Here is a 16,219-nt window from a genome sequence, read left to right as displayed (position 1 = left end):
TGCACAGCTGTTCTCTCATTCTATCCCAATTCTTTGGTTATCTTTTTTTTTTTTTTACTTTCTTTTTATTCTTATTAATTTGCTGATTGCTAATGACATTCTGCACAAGACAAAATATAGACTCTCTGTGACCCAAAGAACTTACTGTCTAAAAGACAGCATTGAAAGTGGGCCTTTAGACAGATACTTGATGTCAGGTATCTTCAGGTGGTACACTCAAAGAAAAGGGCTGTTTTAGGACAGCAAAATCAGTTTAGATCAGACGTGGGCAAAGTACGGCCCAAGGGCCACATCCAGCCTGCAGGACCATCCTGCCTGGCCCTTGAGTTCCCGGCCAGGGAGGCTAGTCCCCGGCCCCTCCCCTGCTGTCTCGCCCGCAGCCATGCTGCCACACGGACAGTGCTCTGGGTGGCGCGGCAACGTGTCTGGCACCAGGTGGTGCGGCTGCCAGATGTGCTGCTTTGAGTGGCATGGTAAGGGGGCGGGGAGTGAGGGGGTTGGATAAGGGGCAGGGAGTTCCAGGGGGCAGTCAGGGAGCGGTGAGGGGGGATAGGGGTCGGGGCAGTCAGGGGACAGGGAACGGGGGGGGCTGGATAGGGGGTGGGATTCCAGGGGGGGGTGGTTGGGGCGGGGGTCCCAGGAGGGGGCAGTCAGGGGGCAAGGAACGGGGGCTGGGGTTGGATAGGTCGGAGGTTCTGAGGGGGGCAGTCGGGGGCGGGAAGTGGGAGGGGTGGATAGGGGGCGGGGGCCAGACTGTTTGGGGAGGCACAGCCTTCTCTACCCAGTCCTCCATACAGTTTTGCAACCCCGATGTGGCCCTCGGGCCAAAAAGTTTGCCCACCCCTATTTTAGATATATATATATAGAGAGAGAGAGATTGCTGCTGGCCAATTCCCATACAAAATTCCCATATCTAACAACGGAGATTGCTAAGAAAGTAAGTGAAGATTCATGTTTAGAATTCTCAATAGCAAGTTAACAGAAAGCATCATGGCTTCACTGGGAGGAGATGAGGTCCGTGCCAGTCTGGTTTAGATTTTATCAGAAAGCAGCTCTATCCGTCCAGCGTCCTGATGGAGATACAGATTGTGTTTGCCTTGCCAGCAGCTCTCCTTTTATGTGGAGGAATGATCACAGTTCTCAAGGCCCTAGCAGGATGGCTACTGGGAGATAATAGCACTGCCCTCTTGGGTTTCCATTTTCAGATTTCATTCTCCAGATCAGAGATGTTTCATCAGGACAATATGGCGTTCGGGTCCCGTAACATTGCATTGTGCGGGCCTCTAGACTATACTGCTGCCAACACAACATCTCATGCAACCTGCTCGCCAGACGCGGGGAAAGACCCATTCAAATCAGGCATGTCTGACAGAAACTGTCAGGGCTAGGAGCCCTTTCTTGCTCAAAGTGGTACCCTTTCTGTTTAATATGCATCCTTCATATGCAGTGTCTTTCAGCCTCCAAAATGAGCTGCTGTGCTCTGAAAACTGTATTCTTTTTAGAAGAGCCACACTAAACTAAACCAGGAATGTGAATTTTCAAAACTCCCATTGACTTCAGTGAGAACAGCCTCAGGTCCATACGGCAATGCTATCGGAAAACATGAGAGCTTGTCCTGATTGTACCTTCTGTCTGATCTGTGGAAATGCAGGAACCATTGTCCATCTTCTTTTTCTTTAATGTTTCTAGGTAAACAGAAATATCTGTGTGCCAGCCGGAATGACTGCACCATCGATAAATTCAGAAGAAAAAACTGCCCTTCCTGTCGCCTGCGAAAGTGCTACGAAGCAGGGATGACCCTGGGAGGTAGTGTGTGCTCAGTAGTGCCCCTTGATGCTTTCATATGCACCCTTATGATTTATATATGGAATGCACACCTGTGACGCTTTTTTAGATCTCTCCCTAGATTAATATGTTGGCATCTCTGATGACAGAGTCTGTACATTGCCCTGTACTAAATTCTTGCAATTAACTGATAAGCGTATTATGGACAAAATGCACTCTTTTTACAGATCTCTTCTTCCAGTTACCCCTGCAGGATCTCTGATGTGTGGGATACATGCCTCTGACACTACCTAGGCCCATCTGGCCCATTGGGAGTAGCATGCAGCCCTACAGTTTAAAGATAACAAGTAGTCCCATGTCATGGCAGGCAACGGGTTAAGAGGACTCCCTTGTTTTATAAAGCTGGGCAGTAGGGCCTCTTTAAGCCATGCTTTGCCAATCCTCACACTCGGTAACCCACACAAATAATGGTTCTCTGTATCCCCACCTCTCAGCAAAGATTTAACAGAAGAGCACCATATCTTGTATCACTGAGCTTTCATTGTTTCCCCCCAAATTTCTGCAGTCCACGCTTGTGGATTATAAAAGTTATCATAATGCTCACATATGACGGTAAATTATCGTCATTGCAGCTTGTAATTGCAGACCCCTCCCTCTTGTTTTTCTGCTGCATTTTGTTCTCACTAATTTACCAAGTTCAGTACTCCCCAAAAGGGCCTTCTCCATTCCTATGCACTGTGTTGAAGTTGTACTGTGGTTCCCTTTGAATAACAGGAAATATTTTCCACAGACTTCTCTTGGAGGAACTTTGCCCCTACCGCCATTTAACCTTTCTATGCCAAAACATTTTTTATCTCCTGGTCTTTTAAAAGCTATTCATAATATGGGCATTTTATTGTTTGTCTGTGTGTGAAGTGGCTTGACATGCATGGGTTATGATCCTTTAATAGCTCTGGTCTTTTAAGTGGACTGATCCTTTAAAAGGTGCAGTGAATAGGGAAAGACTTTAGGCTCCAATTTAATTCTTTCTCATTTCACAGCTCTCCCCTGTGCAATCATATAATTCTCCAGCTATTTTGCTGACTCCCTAATGTGCCTTCTTAAAACCCCTTTGAGTCCTGAGAAGCTCTAGCTAATTGGTGACCTTTCCTCCTCCTTTAAAATAACCGGGTGAGATGATAGTTATGTGTGAGCCGTAATTGTGGTGCTTGCACCTTATTATTAGTTATGTATTAGTTTGGAAAATAAAAGAATGAGTCACTAAAATATTGGCTTTTCCTTAACCCCATTGGAGCTGATTCACATTGGTCTGTGCTGTCTGCAGCTGTTGTGAAATTGTGTTGTTAATGCTTTCATTTGAAGTGTCAAATGTATTGTATGTTGATTGCATTTATTTTCTGGAACATGATGGATGTGGATTAATCCCATATAGAAAGCAACAGAGCTTAGTGCTTTTCATCTTCAGAGTGCTTTATACACACGTCCATCGGGTCTACACTACAGACCTATATCGGTATAACTACAGTGCTTAGGGGTGTGAAAAATCTACACCCCTGAGCGACATAGTTATACTGACCTAACCATACCTCCCCACCCTGTGTAGACAGCACTCTGGTGGTGGTAGAGTTTCTCCTGTCAACATAGCTACCGCCTCTCGAGGAAGTGGATTCACTATGCCAATGAGAGAAGCTCTCGCGTCAGCATAGGAGCGTCTTCACTAAAGCACTACAACAACACAGCTGTACCAGCGCAGCCATGGAAGTAGTAGCATCAGGATGCCATGGAAGTGGTAGCATCCTGATTTTACAGGTAGGAAAACAGGCACAGAGAAGTGAAGGGTCTCACAATAAGTCAGCGTGAGAGCTAGCTGAGAACTCCCATGTTACTGGTTCTCTGATCTGTGCTTCACATCGTCACTTGGTCAATAAGGGGAGAGCAAGGGTTTGTTTTTCAATAAACAGCTTGATCCCTGGCTTCCCCTGTGGCTGCATCATCAAATTTCACTTGAATATTTGTGGAAAGGCCTTGAAGTTAATTAAAAGTGACAGGGCCGTAGAGCTCTCTGTCCACATCAGCAGTTTTCTTTGCGGGCCTTTAAGCTTTTGTGTTCACTAGGGGAAAAAACCGGTGTGGTCTTATCTCAAGTTAGCTAACACAAGATAAAATTCTAGTGAAAACAAGGCAGTTTGTAGCTGTCAATTGAGTTAGCAGGTCATGGTAAGCCCTAGACTCTCCTTTGGTCTCTAAGGGTATGTCTACAGGGCTGTGTGTCTCAGAGCCCAGGTCAACTGATTCAGGCACACAGTTCTCACTCTATGGGGCTAAAAATAGGAGTGTAGACATTCTCACTTGGGCTGGAGCCCAGGCTCTGAGACGCAGCCTGAGCAGGAACATCTCCATTGCTATTTTTAGCCCTGTAATATGAGCCTGAGTCAACTGACCCAGGCTCTGAGACTTGCTACCACTGGGCTTCTTCTTTTTTTTTTTTCTTTTTTTTTTTTTTGCAGTGTAGATGTATCCTAATTTGACCTGCTCACCCTCGTGAAAGCTACAGACTGCCTTGTCTTCACTAGGATTTTATTACACGTTAGTTAACTCGAGCTGAGAACACACCTCTTTCCTAGAAGAGAACACTTTTTTGTTTTTCCTGTGTGGGCTGATGGAAACAGCAGATCAGAAAAAAAGGGGGTCAGAATAGTTACAGTCCACTCTCCCTGGTGAGCACCAGCTCCAGTGTGTCCCCCTGGCATTCCTGATGTTCCATTGGGTTGTTAGCACTTCAGAGGGGGCCATGCTGGATCCAAGTGTCAGCTGACGTACCAGGTATGTCAGTTAGTAGTGAAGCCATTACTACAAATCCCCACCAAAATTTCCAAGTGCACTGAAATGTGCAGCTCAGCGGGGACAACAAAAATGTCCTTAGAATATCACAGAAGAGACATTGTATTAGGCAGATATTTTTAAAACACAAGCTGATGCCCCATAGCTAACTGGGAATAAGATTCTGGGGGCATCACAGGAAACACAAAGGTTTCTTTTGCTGCAGTTGACTTGTTTCCAGGTCACCATGCTCCTCTTTTAGCATGCAAGCAGCTATCATTCAATGAAGGAATGAAGCACAACAGACAGGCCATTTCTGGGTCAATTTAACCCCCGTTGGGTGGTGTTTTAGGACATGAGGCTAACAAATCAGCCATTTTGACCATTTGAGAAGTATCATACAAATGGGTTTGTAAGTGGGGGAGTCAGGCTTGCCCATTCATTGGATCAGCGGCTGAAGCTTTCTGATTGGTTGGCAGCTCTGCACTCCCCATTGTATTTGAGTCCTAATGCCATTTTACTATCTATATTAATAAAAGCTTTTCTGGCATTGTCTTCCTGGGATTTTAAGTTGCTTTCATTAACTGCTTGGGCAATTCCAAGGACCTTGAACCTCAAGTTTTCGCCCAAATATTCCCTGAGAGCAGTTGGGAATGCCAGAAAAAGATGCACCAGAGCCCTAATAAAAGTATCTGAAAGGTCTTAAATGAATCCGCATGTTCCATAGAATCATTATGGATAGTAATTCCATGCTCTAATAAGAATATAACAGTAGGGAACTATTATCGACCACCTGACCAGGACAGTGATAGTGACGATGAAATGCTAACGGAGAGTAGAGAGGCTATCAAAATAAAGAACTCAGTAATAGTGGGGGATTTCCGTTATCCCCATATTGACTGGGTACATGTCACCTCCGGACGAAATGCAGAGACAAAATTTCTCAATACTTATAAATGACTGCTTCTTGGAGCAGCTGGTACAGGAACCAACAAGGGGAGAGGCAACTCTCGATTTAGTCCCGAATGGAGCGCAGGATCTGGTCCAAGAGGTAACTATAACAGGACCACTTGGAAAGAGTGACCATAATAGAACAACATTTAACATTCCTGTGTGGGAAGAACACCTCAACAGCCCAACACTGTGGCATTTAATTTCAGAAAGGGGATCTATGCAAAAATGAGGAGGTTAGTTAAACAGAAATTAAAAGGTAGAGTGACTAGAGTGAAATCCCTGCAAGCTGCGTGGACACTTTTCAAAGACACCATAATAGAGGCTCAGCTTAAATGTATACCCCAAATTAAAAAACACAGTAAAAGAACAACGGTGGCTTAACAACCATGTAAAAGAAGCAGTGAGAGATAAAAAGGCATCTTTTAAAAAATGGAAGTCAAATCCTAGTGAGGTAAATAGAAAGGAGCATAAACACTGCCAAATTAAGTGTAAAAATGTAATAAGAAAAGCAAAAAAGGAGTTTGAAGAATAGCTAGCCAAAAACTCAAAAGGTAATAACAAAAAGTTTTTTTAAGTATATCAGAAGCAGGAAGCCTGCTAAACAACCAGTGGGGGCCCTGGACGATCGAGATACAAAAGAAGCACTTAAAGACGATAAAGTCATTGCAGAGAAACTAAATGAATTCTGGCATTAGAAAAGGTTCATAAAAGGGCAACTAAAATGATTAGGGGTTTGGAACAGGTCCCATATGAGGAGAGATTAAAGAGGCTAGGAATTTTCAGCTTGGAAAAGAGAAGACTAAGGGGGGATATGATAGAGGTATATAAAATCATGAGTGGTGTGGAGAAAGTGAATAAGGAAAAGTTATTTACTTGTTCCCATAATATAAGAACTAGGGGGGCACCAAATGAAATTAATAGGCAGCAGGTTTAAAACAAATAAAAAGAAGTTCTTCTTCACACAGTGCAGTCAACCTTGCCTGAGGAGGTTGTGAAGGCAAGGACTATAACAGGGTTTAAAAGAGAACTGGATAAATTCAGGGAGGCTAAGTCCATTAATGGCTATTAGCCAGGATGCGTAAGGAATGGTGTCCCTAGTTTGTCAGAGGGTGGAGATGGATGGCAGGAGAGAGATCACTGATCATTCATTACCTGTTAGGTTCACTTTCTCTCTGGGGCACCTGGCATTCACCACTGTTGGTAGTCAGGATACTGGACTGGATGGACCTTTGGTCTGACCCAGTATGGCCATTCTTATGTCTGAAACACAGACACACATGCGACTTGAGATAAATGTATCTCTGTGAACATGGAGGAAAAGAGAGCCTCAGCACCTAGATATTATTGGTGCTCAGTAAATACCAGGAAGAGAGAGAGAGAAGTCCTGCTTCCTCTGCCTTTTGTGTCATATGAAATTTCTGGAACATGTGACAACAGATTTTTGGAGACAAAGACATGCCTTATCTTCCGCTGTGACCTGCAGGATGGGCTTTTCTATTTTATGCTCTAGTTATGAGAACAGCCTTAGGGCTTGTCATCACTAGAAAATTAGGTTGATGTTAACACAGTTCAGCAGTCAGCAGATAAGGGCCATTGTGTTTAACATCCAGTTAGCTGGTCATGGTTATCCTTCTGGTTCCAGTAAGGGTTGCCAACTACCAGCTGACACAACGTTAAACATAGTTTGGCCCTGTCTGCTCTGATTGCTGAGCTGTTAGTTAATATATCTCTTCAAGGCTGCGTTGTTAAACTAACCACTTAATTTTCTGGTTCTGCCTGAAAGTACCATAAGGGAAGTCTACATCAGTTTTTGGAGTAGCTAATGTTGATCATGTAGCCAGTTAACCGAGTCATTGTACCAGTTAGTAACCAGTAAATGGGTAAGTGGGCCTTGTGGGAACCCAGGTCATGTTGAGTTTCAGGAAACATCTGGAATATTTTAATTTAAGTTCTGAGATGTATTGAACCTTTTGTTTGAGTTTCAAGAAACATTCCTTCCCTTAATTTAAACTCTTGTTAATCCAGGGAAATTTAATAAAAACTGTGGGGGCCAGATTTTCAGTTATACCAAAGCACCTTTACACCACTCACTCCCACTTTCGGGTGACTTTACACTGCCTGAATGATGTAAAAGGCCTAGTGTAAATGAATATCTGGTCCTGTCTTTTTGACTAGCCTGTGCTGTTTTGATCTGTGTTTGAAAGTCATTTTTGCCAGGTCTCCAGGTTAACTACCGTAAAAGAATAAAAGATGCAAAACATACGATGCAGTTTTGCCAAAACCAACTTGAACCCAAACTTTCAAAGTCTGAGGTTTGAAATCTAGAAACAATAGCTTAATTGGCCAAACCTACTCTTTTGTCCCTACAAGCAGGCACTTTACCAACCTCAACTACTACATCTCCATGTACAAGTATCAACATGCCCAAGAGCTGCCAAGTTTCCTCTCAGATTCATACTCTTTATATGTTAAAATACTGTTATTTAAAAGTATCATTGATGACTCATCTGTGGTGAACTTTGATGTTTATTTGATGTGAGCATGGGGCAGAAAATACCCAGAAAACTGGGCTGATGGAATATCTAACAGCCAGAGCAAAGGAGTTGCCAGTTAGGCTACCTATGGTATAGTATAATGAAAATGAAAGAGACTGGCAGCATTAAACACAGCACAAAATGAGGTGTGGGAGCCTTCATTAATGATTGTTAGCTACACAAGCATGCTAATTTTGCAACGTTTTCCATTGCTGAGCTGGATAATATATGGGATTGTTAAGCTGCTGTGAAATACTCAAGGAACTTGTCAGTGAAAAGGCTACGTTTTGTTGGTCTCTGGGGAGCAATGGTTGACATTAGTTTTTTCCCCATCCCCAAGATTATTCTCACCACTCCCCTTTCCCCATCATGCCCACACGCTCAGTAGAGCAGCAAGTACACTGCCTGACTCTTCTGCTTTTATACCAGCAATTTCTTTCCTTTCCTTTCACCACCATCCATTCCTTTCAGACAAGAAGTAGGGAAAATAAATTGCCGAATGTAAACACGCTTTCTCGCTCTCATGCTCACTCCCTGCTGGATTAGCGCACAAGTTCTGGCTAGCTGATCAATCACACTGTGCCAGGTAGGGGAGAGGCGGGCTGCATAACCTGAAAGCTGCCTCTTTCTTAGATTAAGATGTCCAATCGACACTGCCTCTCGTTCACAATCAAGCATCACTACATGAGCAAGATGTGGGAGAGACCCAAAGTGCAGGAAGTAAAAATGGATGGGTTCTGCCTCACCTGATATAAGGAAACCAACAGTCCTTGTAAGGTGAAAACATATCTCAGTGGGTGCAAAATGAATGTTCAGAACATTCAGCTGGTTTGAATTTGTCATTCAAAGCTCAGTTCTGCTCTAAAATGTGATTGTAAAAATGGAATAGTGGGGCTCTCTTTTTTCGTCTCTGTGAGTCCAGATCAGATTTGCTCTTTTACAAGTAGAAGACGGTGGGCTGTTCTTACTGTCTACCAGCTCTGGAAACTCACTTTGGCACCTGTCAGTCAAGCTGAGGTTTTTCCTGCTCACTCTTTGGCAACAAGGAACATTTCATAGTCAGAACTTCGGTTGATAGTGCACAGTTCAGAATGGAACGCTGCTTGTCCCTCCAGAGTTTAGTTGAACATGAAGGGCTAGCAGAAGTAAGACCAACCAGAGAAAGATTTAGCCAGCAAAGTGAGCAAATGTGGCAGAATCCATATGGGGAGCAGATCAGTAGAGTTCAGAAGACACCATTTGGAGCATGTTTCAGAGCAGAAATGCATCATGAAAGAAAACCCTACAAGCCCCGATGGGTCGTGACATTTGAACAGTCCTTTTTTTACTGCTAAACACGGCCAACCTCTGTAAAAAAAAGACACAGGATGTTTTGAATAATTCTGCCATCCGATGGGCTGAAATTTCTGTGGCACTTGATAATACAAGGCAGGAGGAAGTTCACAGCTTCTACCCTCCTGTCTTGTGACATCTCCTACCACCAGTGTAAAGGATGTGCTTGGGAGGGACTCCATTACATTCCGAAGGCTCGCATTGTTTCCTGCCTTATAGCCCTGACTGTCACTGAAGTTAATGGCAACACTCCCATTGATTATAATAGTGCAGGATCAATACATATATCCCGTGGAGGCTCATCATAGCCATCTTTGGAATGAGGAATACTAAAGTGGGACTCCTTTGAGAACGGATCTGCACTTTCCTACTTGGTCACAGGGGTCGCTGTTCAACAGGGCACTGTCTGTATTACTTCTGGCCCTTGCCAGCCTGGGAAGGACAGAGACAAGGAATCAAACCTAGATCTCTAGCACAACAGTGTGGAGCGCTAAGCCCGTGACCAACAGAGCAGCCTTTTGTTATGTTTGCAAAAGCTAACATGCCTTTATTTTTAAGCTCTTTTTCTTTTTTACTTGAAGATTCATAGTGAAGTTTCCTTGAATAAAAGCAGCCACACATCATTGCTACATTCTCACATAGGACAGGCTGACAATTAATGCTGCTAACGATGGGGCGTAGTTTTCACTCTCCGGGTCACCCTGACCTGTTCTGCCTCGTCTGTTTTACATTTGTTTTTAATGCTGGTTTAAAAGTAATTCTAAAGCCTTGTATGCTGTGAATTCACGCACTGCTATTTTTCCCCCCAGTAGAAAGACAAAGCATTCAAGAATGCTTCCAGGCTCAAAGAGTTTGTATTAACTGTTTATTAATCACCAGTCACTTCTGGGTAGAGAGCTGTGTGTGACCAGTGAACCTGCAGCTTTAAGTATTTATAGTGCTATAAGGAAGAGACCAAGCAAATGTCTTATTTAAAACTCTCTCTTCTTTGGCACAGAATGGCAGTTTTGAAGCCTTCATTATTGATTTAGTTCACTCTGACATGAGAGCTGAAATCCATTAAACAGGATCTTCTCATGACCCATACCATCAAACCAAAAAAAGGGGACAATGGAAGAAGTGAAGTAGTTATAGCACTTGGTAGTGTTCATAACTTTTCAGCAAGAGTCTCCAATGCACTTCACTCCTGCCCTACAGTCTCCCTTGTTATTGCAGACTTGGACACCTATACACCTGTGCTGATGCATCTCAATCCTGACCTGTAGTAACCCTTCTGTTCCACTCGTAAGCAACCAATCATCTGTGCTAATGCACCTTACACAGCCCTCTTCCAGTTTTGGCCATGTACCAATCTATTAGAATTCTTTGATGGTGTCAACAAACGTGGACAAGGGAGATGCAGTAGATTTAGTGAACCTGGACTTTCAGAAATCCTTGGACAAGGTCCCTCATCAAAGGCTCTTAAGCAAAGTAGGCAATCATAGGATAAGAGGGAAGGTCCTCTCATGGATCAGTAATAGGTTAAAAGACAGGAAACAAAGGGTAGGAATAAATGGTGAGTTTTCAGAATGGAGTGAGGTAAATAGTGGTGTCCCCAAGGGGTCTGTACTGAGACGAGTCCTATTCAACATATTCATAAATGATCTGGAAAAAGGGGTAAACAGTGAGGTGGCAACATTTGCAGACAATGCAAAATTACTCAAGATAGTTAAGTCCAAAGCTGACTGCAAAGAGTTCCAAAGGGATCTCACAAAATTGGGTGGCTTAGCAACAAAATGGCAGATGAAATTCAGTGTTGATAAATGCAAAGTAATGCATATTGGTAAACATAATCCCAACTATACATAAAAAATGATGGGGCCTCAATTAGCTATTACCACTCAAGAAAGAGATCTTGGAGCCATTGTGGATAGTTCTCTGAAAACATCCACTCAATGTACGGCAGCAGTCAAAAAAGCAAACAGAACGTTTGGAACCATTAGGAAAATGATAGATAATAAGACAGAAAATGTCATAATGCCACTATATAAATCCATGGACTGCCCACACCTAGAATACTGCGTGCAGTTCTGGTTGCCCCATCTCAAAAAAGATGTATTAGAATTGGAAAAGGTACAGAGAAGGGCAACAAAAATGAGTAAGGGTATGGAAAAGCTTCCATATAAGGAGAGATTAAAAAGATTGGGATTTATCAGCTTGGAAAAGAAACGACTAAGGGGAGGATATAATAGAGGCCTATACAATTGTGAATGGTGTGGAGAAAGTGAATAAGGAGGTGTTATTTACCCCTTCACATAACACAAGAACCAGGGGTCACCCAATGAAATTAATAGGCAGCGATTTAAAACAAACAAAAGGACACATTTCTTCACACAATACACAGTCAACCTAAGGAACCCATTGCCAGGGAAAGTTGTGAAGACCAAAAGTATAACAGGGTTCAAAAAGAACTAGATAAGTTCATGGAGGACAGGTCCATCAATGGCTATTAGCCAAGATGGTCGGGATGCAACCTCATATATTCTGGGTGTCCCTAATCTCTGACTGCCAGAAGCTGGGAATGGATGACAGGGGATGGATCACTGGATGATTGCGCATTCTGTTCATTCCCTCTGAAGCACTGAGCTCCTGTCAGAAGACAGTATACTGGGCTAGATGGACCATTGGTCTGACTCTGTATGACCGTTCTTATTTTCTTATGTTCTTATAATTCTGTCAGTCCATTTTAGTCCTGACCTGCAAAACTTTCTGCCACTCCAGTCAAGGGCATTGCCTAAATAGGGGCTTCCAATACACTATAATCCTGACCTAGAGTGTACACACACGTTATTCCATATGTAAGGACTACACACACACTGACATTGGACTGTAATCACAGCCTGTCGAACACACTGCTGTTCTGGTCTTGGGTTCCCAGCCACAGGATTGCCCGTGCACCTCATTCCTGACTTGAAGCACCCCCTGCTGTTCCAGTCTGGATTTCCTCCTGACTAGAGACTTTGAAATGTGGCAGACATGCTTGAGTCTTACATATTAAAGCCAGAAGGACCCATTGTGATCATCTAATCTGACCTCCTTCATAACACAGGCCACAGGACTTCCCTGAGTTAATTCCTGCTGGAAGTCCAATAGCTGTGGTTGAACTAGAGCATATCTTTTAGAAGAACATCCAGTCTTGGTTTTAAAATGTCCAGTGATGAAGAATCCATCACAATCCCAGGTAAGCTGTTTCAATAGTCAGTTACCCTCAGTGTTAAAAATTTGCATCTTTTTTCTTGTCTGAATTTGTGTACTTTCAGCTTCCAGCCATTGGATCTTATTATAGCTTTGTCTGCTATATTTGAAGAGCCCTCTCATATCAAATTTCTATTTCCCATGTAGGTATTTACAGACTGTGATCAAATCACCCCTAAACTTTTTCGTTGATAAGGTAATTAGATTGAACTCCTTGCATTTCTCACTATAAAGCATGTTTTCCAGTCCTTTAATCATTCCTAGACACTAGAGCTGGACACAGTATTCCAATAGCATTTGCACCAGTGCCAAATACAGAAGTAATATAACCTCCCTACTCCTACTTGATGTTCCCATTTATACATACAAGGATCACATTAGCCCTTTTGGCCACAGCATGGCACTGGGAGCTCATGGTCAGCTGATTATCCACCCTGACCCCGAGTCTTTTTCAGTCACTGCTTCCCAAGTTAGATTCCCCCATTCTGTCAGCATGGCCTACATTCTGTGTTCCTAGATGTATGACTCTTACATTTGGCAGTATTGAAACATATTGTTTTACTGCAGCAAGTTTACCAAGGGATTCAGCTTGTTCTGTGTCAGTGACTTGTCCTCTTCATTGTTTACCACTTCCCCAATCTCTGTGTCATCTGCAAACTTTATCAATGATGAGTTTGTTTTCTTCCAGGTCATTCATAAATTTTTTTTAATAGTGTAGGGCCAAGAACCAATCCCTGCAAGATCCCACTAGTCTCACACCCACTCAGCGATGATTCCCTATTTACAATTACATTTTGAAACATATCAGTTAGCTAGTTTTTAACCCACTTACTATGTGCCGTGTAGATGTTTCATCATTATAGCCTACTAATCAAAATGTGGTGTGGTACTAAGTCAAATGACTTACAGAAGTATATTACATCAACACTGTTACCTTTACCAACCACATTTGTTATCAAAAATGATACTAAGGTAGTTTGACTTATCTTACCTTCTTTTTGCAGTCATTCCATTATTTATCCTAGGTTTGAAACCAGGCAGACAGTTCTGTAATTACTTTAGTGATCCATTGTCCCTTTTTAAATATTGGCACATTAGCTTTCTTCTGGTGCTCTAGAACTTCCCCAGTGTTCCAAGACTTATTAAAAATCAACTTAGTGGTCCACAGAGCTCTTCGGCAAACTCTTTTAAAACTCTTGGAAGCATCTTATCCAGACCTGCTCATTTAAAGATGCCTCACTTTAGTAGCTGCTGTTTAACATCCTCCTTAGTTACTGTTGGAATGAAAAGTATTTCGTCATTATCATCATCATGTGATATGAATATATTATCTGGCTTTTCCCCAAACACAACAGAAATAATTACTGAATAAAGAGTAAAGTGAGAATATCAAACTCATCTCACTTGTAATTTATGGTAAATAGGTGGAAGACCAGTGCATTTAACCCAGTATATTGTGAGGCTCCCAGATTTTTCATATTTCAAGTAACAGCAAAAGCAGTTAATGTATTTTTCATTATCAATATTCATCTAATTATTTTGCCGGGGTGTTTGTAATGATGGCAGTGCATTATTTACAGATTGAGGGTGGGGAGCCAAAAACCTCCTCTCATATCTTCACAGTAGATCTTGACTCTAATTATTTTTGTTCCTATGCATGTGCAGAGTGACAGTTGCCATCAGTGGGAATGTTGTGCACATAAGCAAAGCAAAATACCAGTCAAGAGGAGCTATGCTAATTTGAAGGGGGTGGGGAGGAGGGCTAGGTGTTTTCCTGGATGCTGTGTTTGTCCAAATGTCTGAATGCTTCACCCATGCTTTCACTGAAACAACCTCTCATGTTTTTAGATTAAAAAATAAAAAAAAGTAAAACACTGAAAAGGACCAGATAGGTAACACAATATGGACGGGGTATATATAGTCCTGGAGAAGTACCCACCAATGCCATGGAAATAACAATACCTTTGAGAAAGCTGCTCGTTTTTCAGGCTGAATACAGTATAATTCCTCCGCTGAGAAAAAATCTGAAAGTCCTCTGGATCTAATAAATCAGATTTTCATTGGTGATGGGAAGAATAAAACTTCTCCATCCCTGGCAATAAAAATAAACACAAATGCTTATATCTTCCTTCTCTGTGAAATGGGAATTATTCATATCATTGACACTCCTTTTGAACAGAAACATATATAACCTATATATTCTCCTGAGAGTCGGGGTGATTATTTCAACTTGTTGTTTTCTTTCTTCACATTGATCCTTTTTACCACTAGTAATTCAATTTTCTTTTAAATGAATATAGCACTGACTGTAGGTCTCAGATCCATGCACATATATGTTATAGCATACAATAACATATATCTCTTTGTAGATGCAGGACTTATAATGGATGACACTTTTCTTGGTTTATTTGTCTTGATTATTCAACTCTGAAGGGACTGATCTGAAATTTCTCTCTCTCATTAAAGTGGAAGGACCTTGTTCCCTATAAGCACATAGACTTTTAAAAGTACAGCAAGGGGTTGAACTGAAGGACATCAGCATGTCACCATGACATTGACTTGTTCAGTCATGCCTCCAGCCTTTCCAGATTTTTTATTGATTATGGTGGGATTTCTAGTAACTGGAAATCAGCACTTTGTACTCATGTCTCTCCTTGTTTGTCCAAAATCCAATCACCTATTGATTTAAAGTGTACAGTTCTCCTGTTCTGCTCTGATGATAGATTTTTTTAGGGAAGGTATCTCAAGGTTACTAACGGGGGGCGAGCTACATCACTCTGAGTCCTGATGGTATGGCTGCCATCAGAGTTTTGGAGGAGTTTGAGAGGAGTGATTTCTTGTTTTTTGTTTTGCTTGTGACCCACACAAATAATTGCAGGACTATGTCATGCTGCACTTTGGTCTTGTTTTCCATGCTACTCTCTGATTTTTATTTCCATGTTCTCATTTTCTCAAAGCAGCCTCCCTTAATTGCTATTACTGTAGATCATCCAGAGTATATTATTTAAAGATCAGCCTTTGCATTGATTTACAAAGCTGCACTTTGACTTGACATTTTTACGTTTCAAGGCTTATTTTTCTAATTACAGCCGAAAGGAAGTTTCAGATGAGTATCATATAATGTAGGTGCCAGAACCCCAAGGACAACAGTTTTTGTGTTATTTTCTGTGCTTGAACTAAGCAATCAGCTTTTTATCATGATTGATTAATTTTCATTGGGGCTGTTGGGGATAAAAGGTTTACCATCTAGAGTAACATGCTCAGCTCAGTAGATTTCATACATATGAACCAGTCAGCCATTGATGTAAACATCAGAACATTATAAATTAAACTGAACACTAAATACCCAATCTCAAAGCATTTCTAAATTTTACACATGAAGTTCCTGGTATTTTGTTCATGGACTGTATAATTTGTATGTGAGATCTAACCATCTGTCAGTCTGTCTAATGCAGTGGTTCTCAACCAGAGGTACAGTACTCCTTGGGGTATGCAGAGGTCTTCCAGGGGGTACATCAACTCATCTAGATATTTACCTAGTTTTACAACAGGTACATAAA

General features: G+C 42.0%; 1 protein-coding gene across 1 annotated transcript in view; it reads left to right on the top strand.

Annotated features, from left to right (window-relative positions):
- Positions 1-16,219, top strand: part of AR (androgen receptor) — a 108,233-nt gene that overhangs the window by 67,123 nt on the left and 24,891 nt on the right. Inside the window, exon 3 of the mRNA XM_077826128.1 lies at positions 1,690-1,806. Coding sequence (XP_077682254.1) covers positions 1,690-1,806 — 117 coding nt within the window. The remainder of the gene's footprint in view (positions 1-1,689; positions 1,807-16,219) is intronic.

The sequence above is a fragment of the Eretmochelys imbricata genome, chromosome 9 (assembly GCF_965152235.1).
Source record: "Eretmochelys imbricata isolate rEreImb1 chromosome 9, rEreImb1.hap1, whole genome shotgun sequence".
In the NCBI taxonomy this organism is placed as follows: domain Eukaryota; kingdom Metazoa; phylum Chordata; order Testudines; family Cheloniidae; genus Eretmochelys; species Eretmochelys imbricata.
The sequence above is the reverse complement of the archived record's forward strand: the minus strand, read 5'-3'. Positions and strand labels throughout refer to the sequence as shown.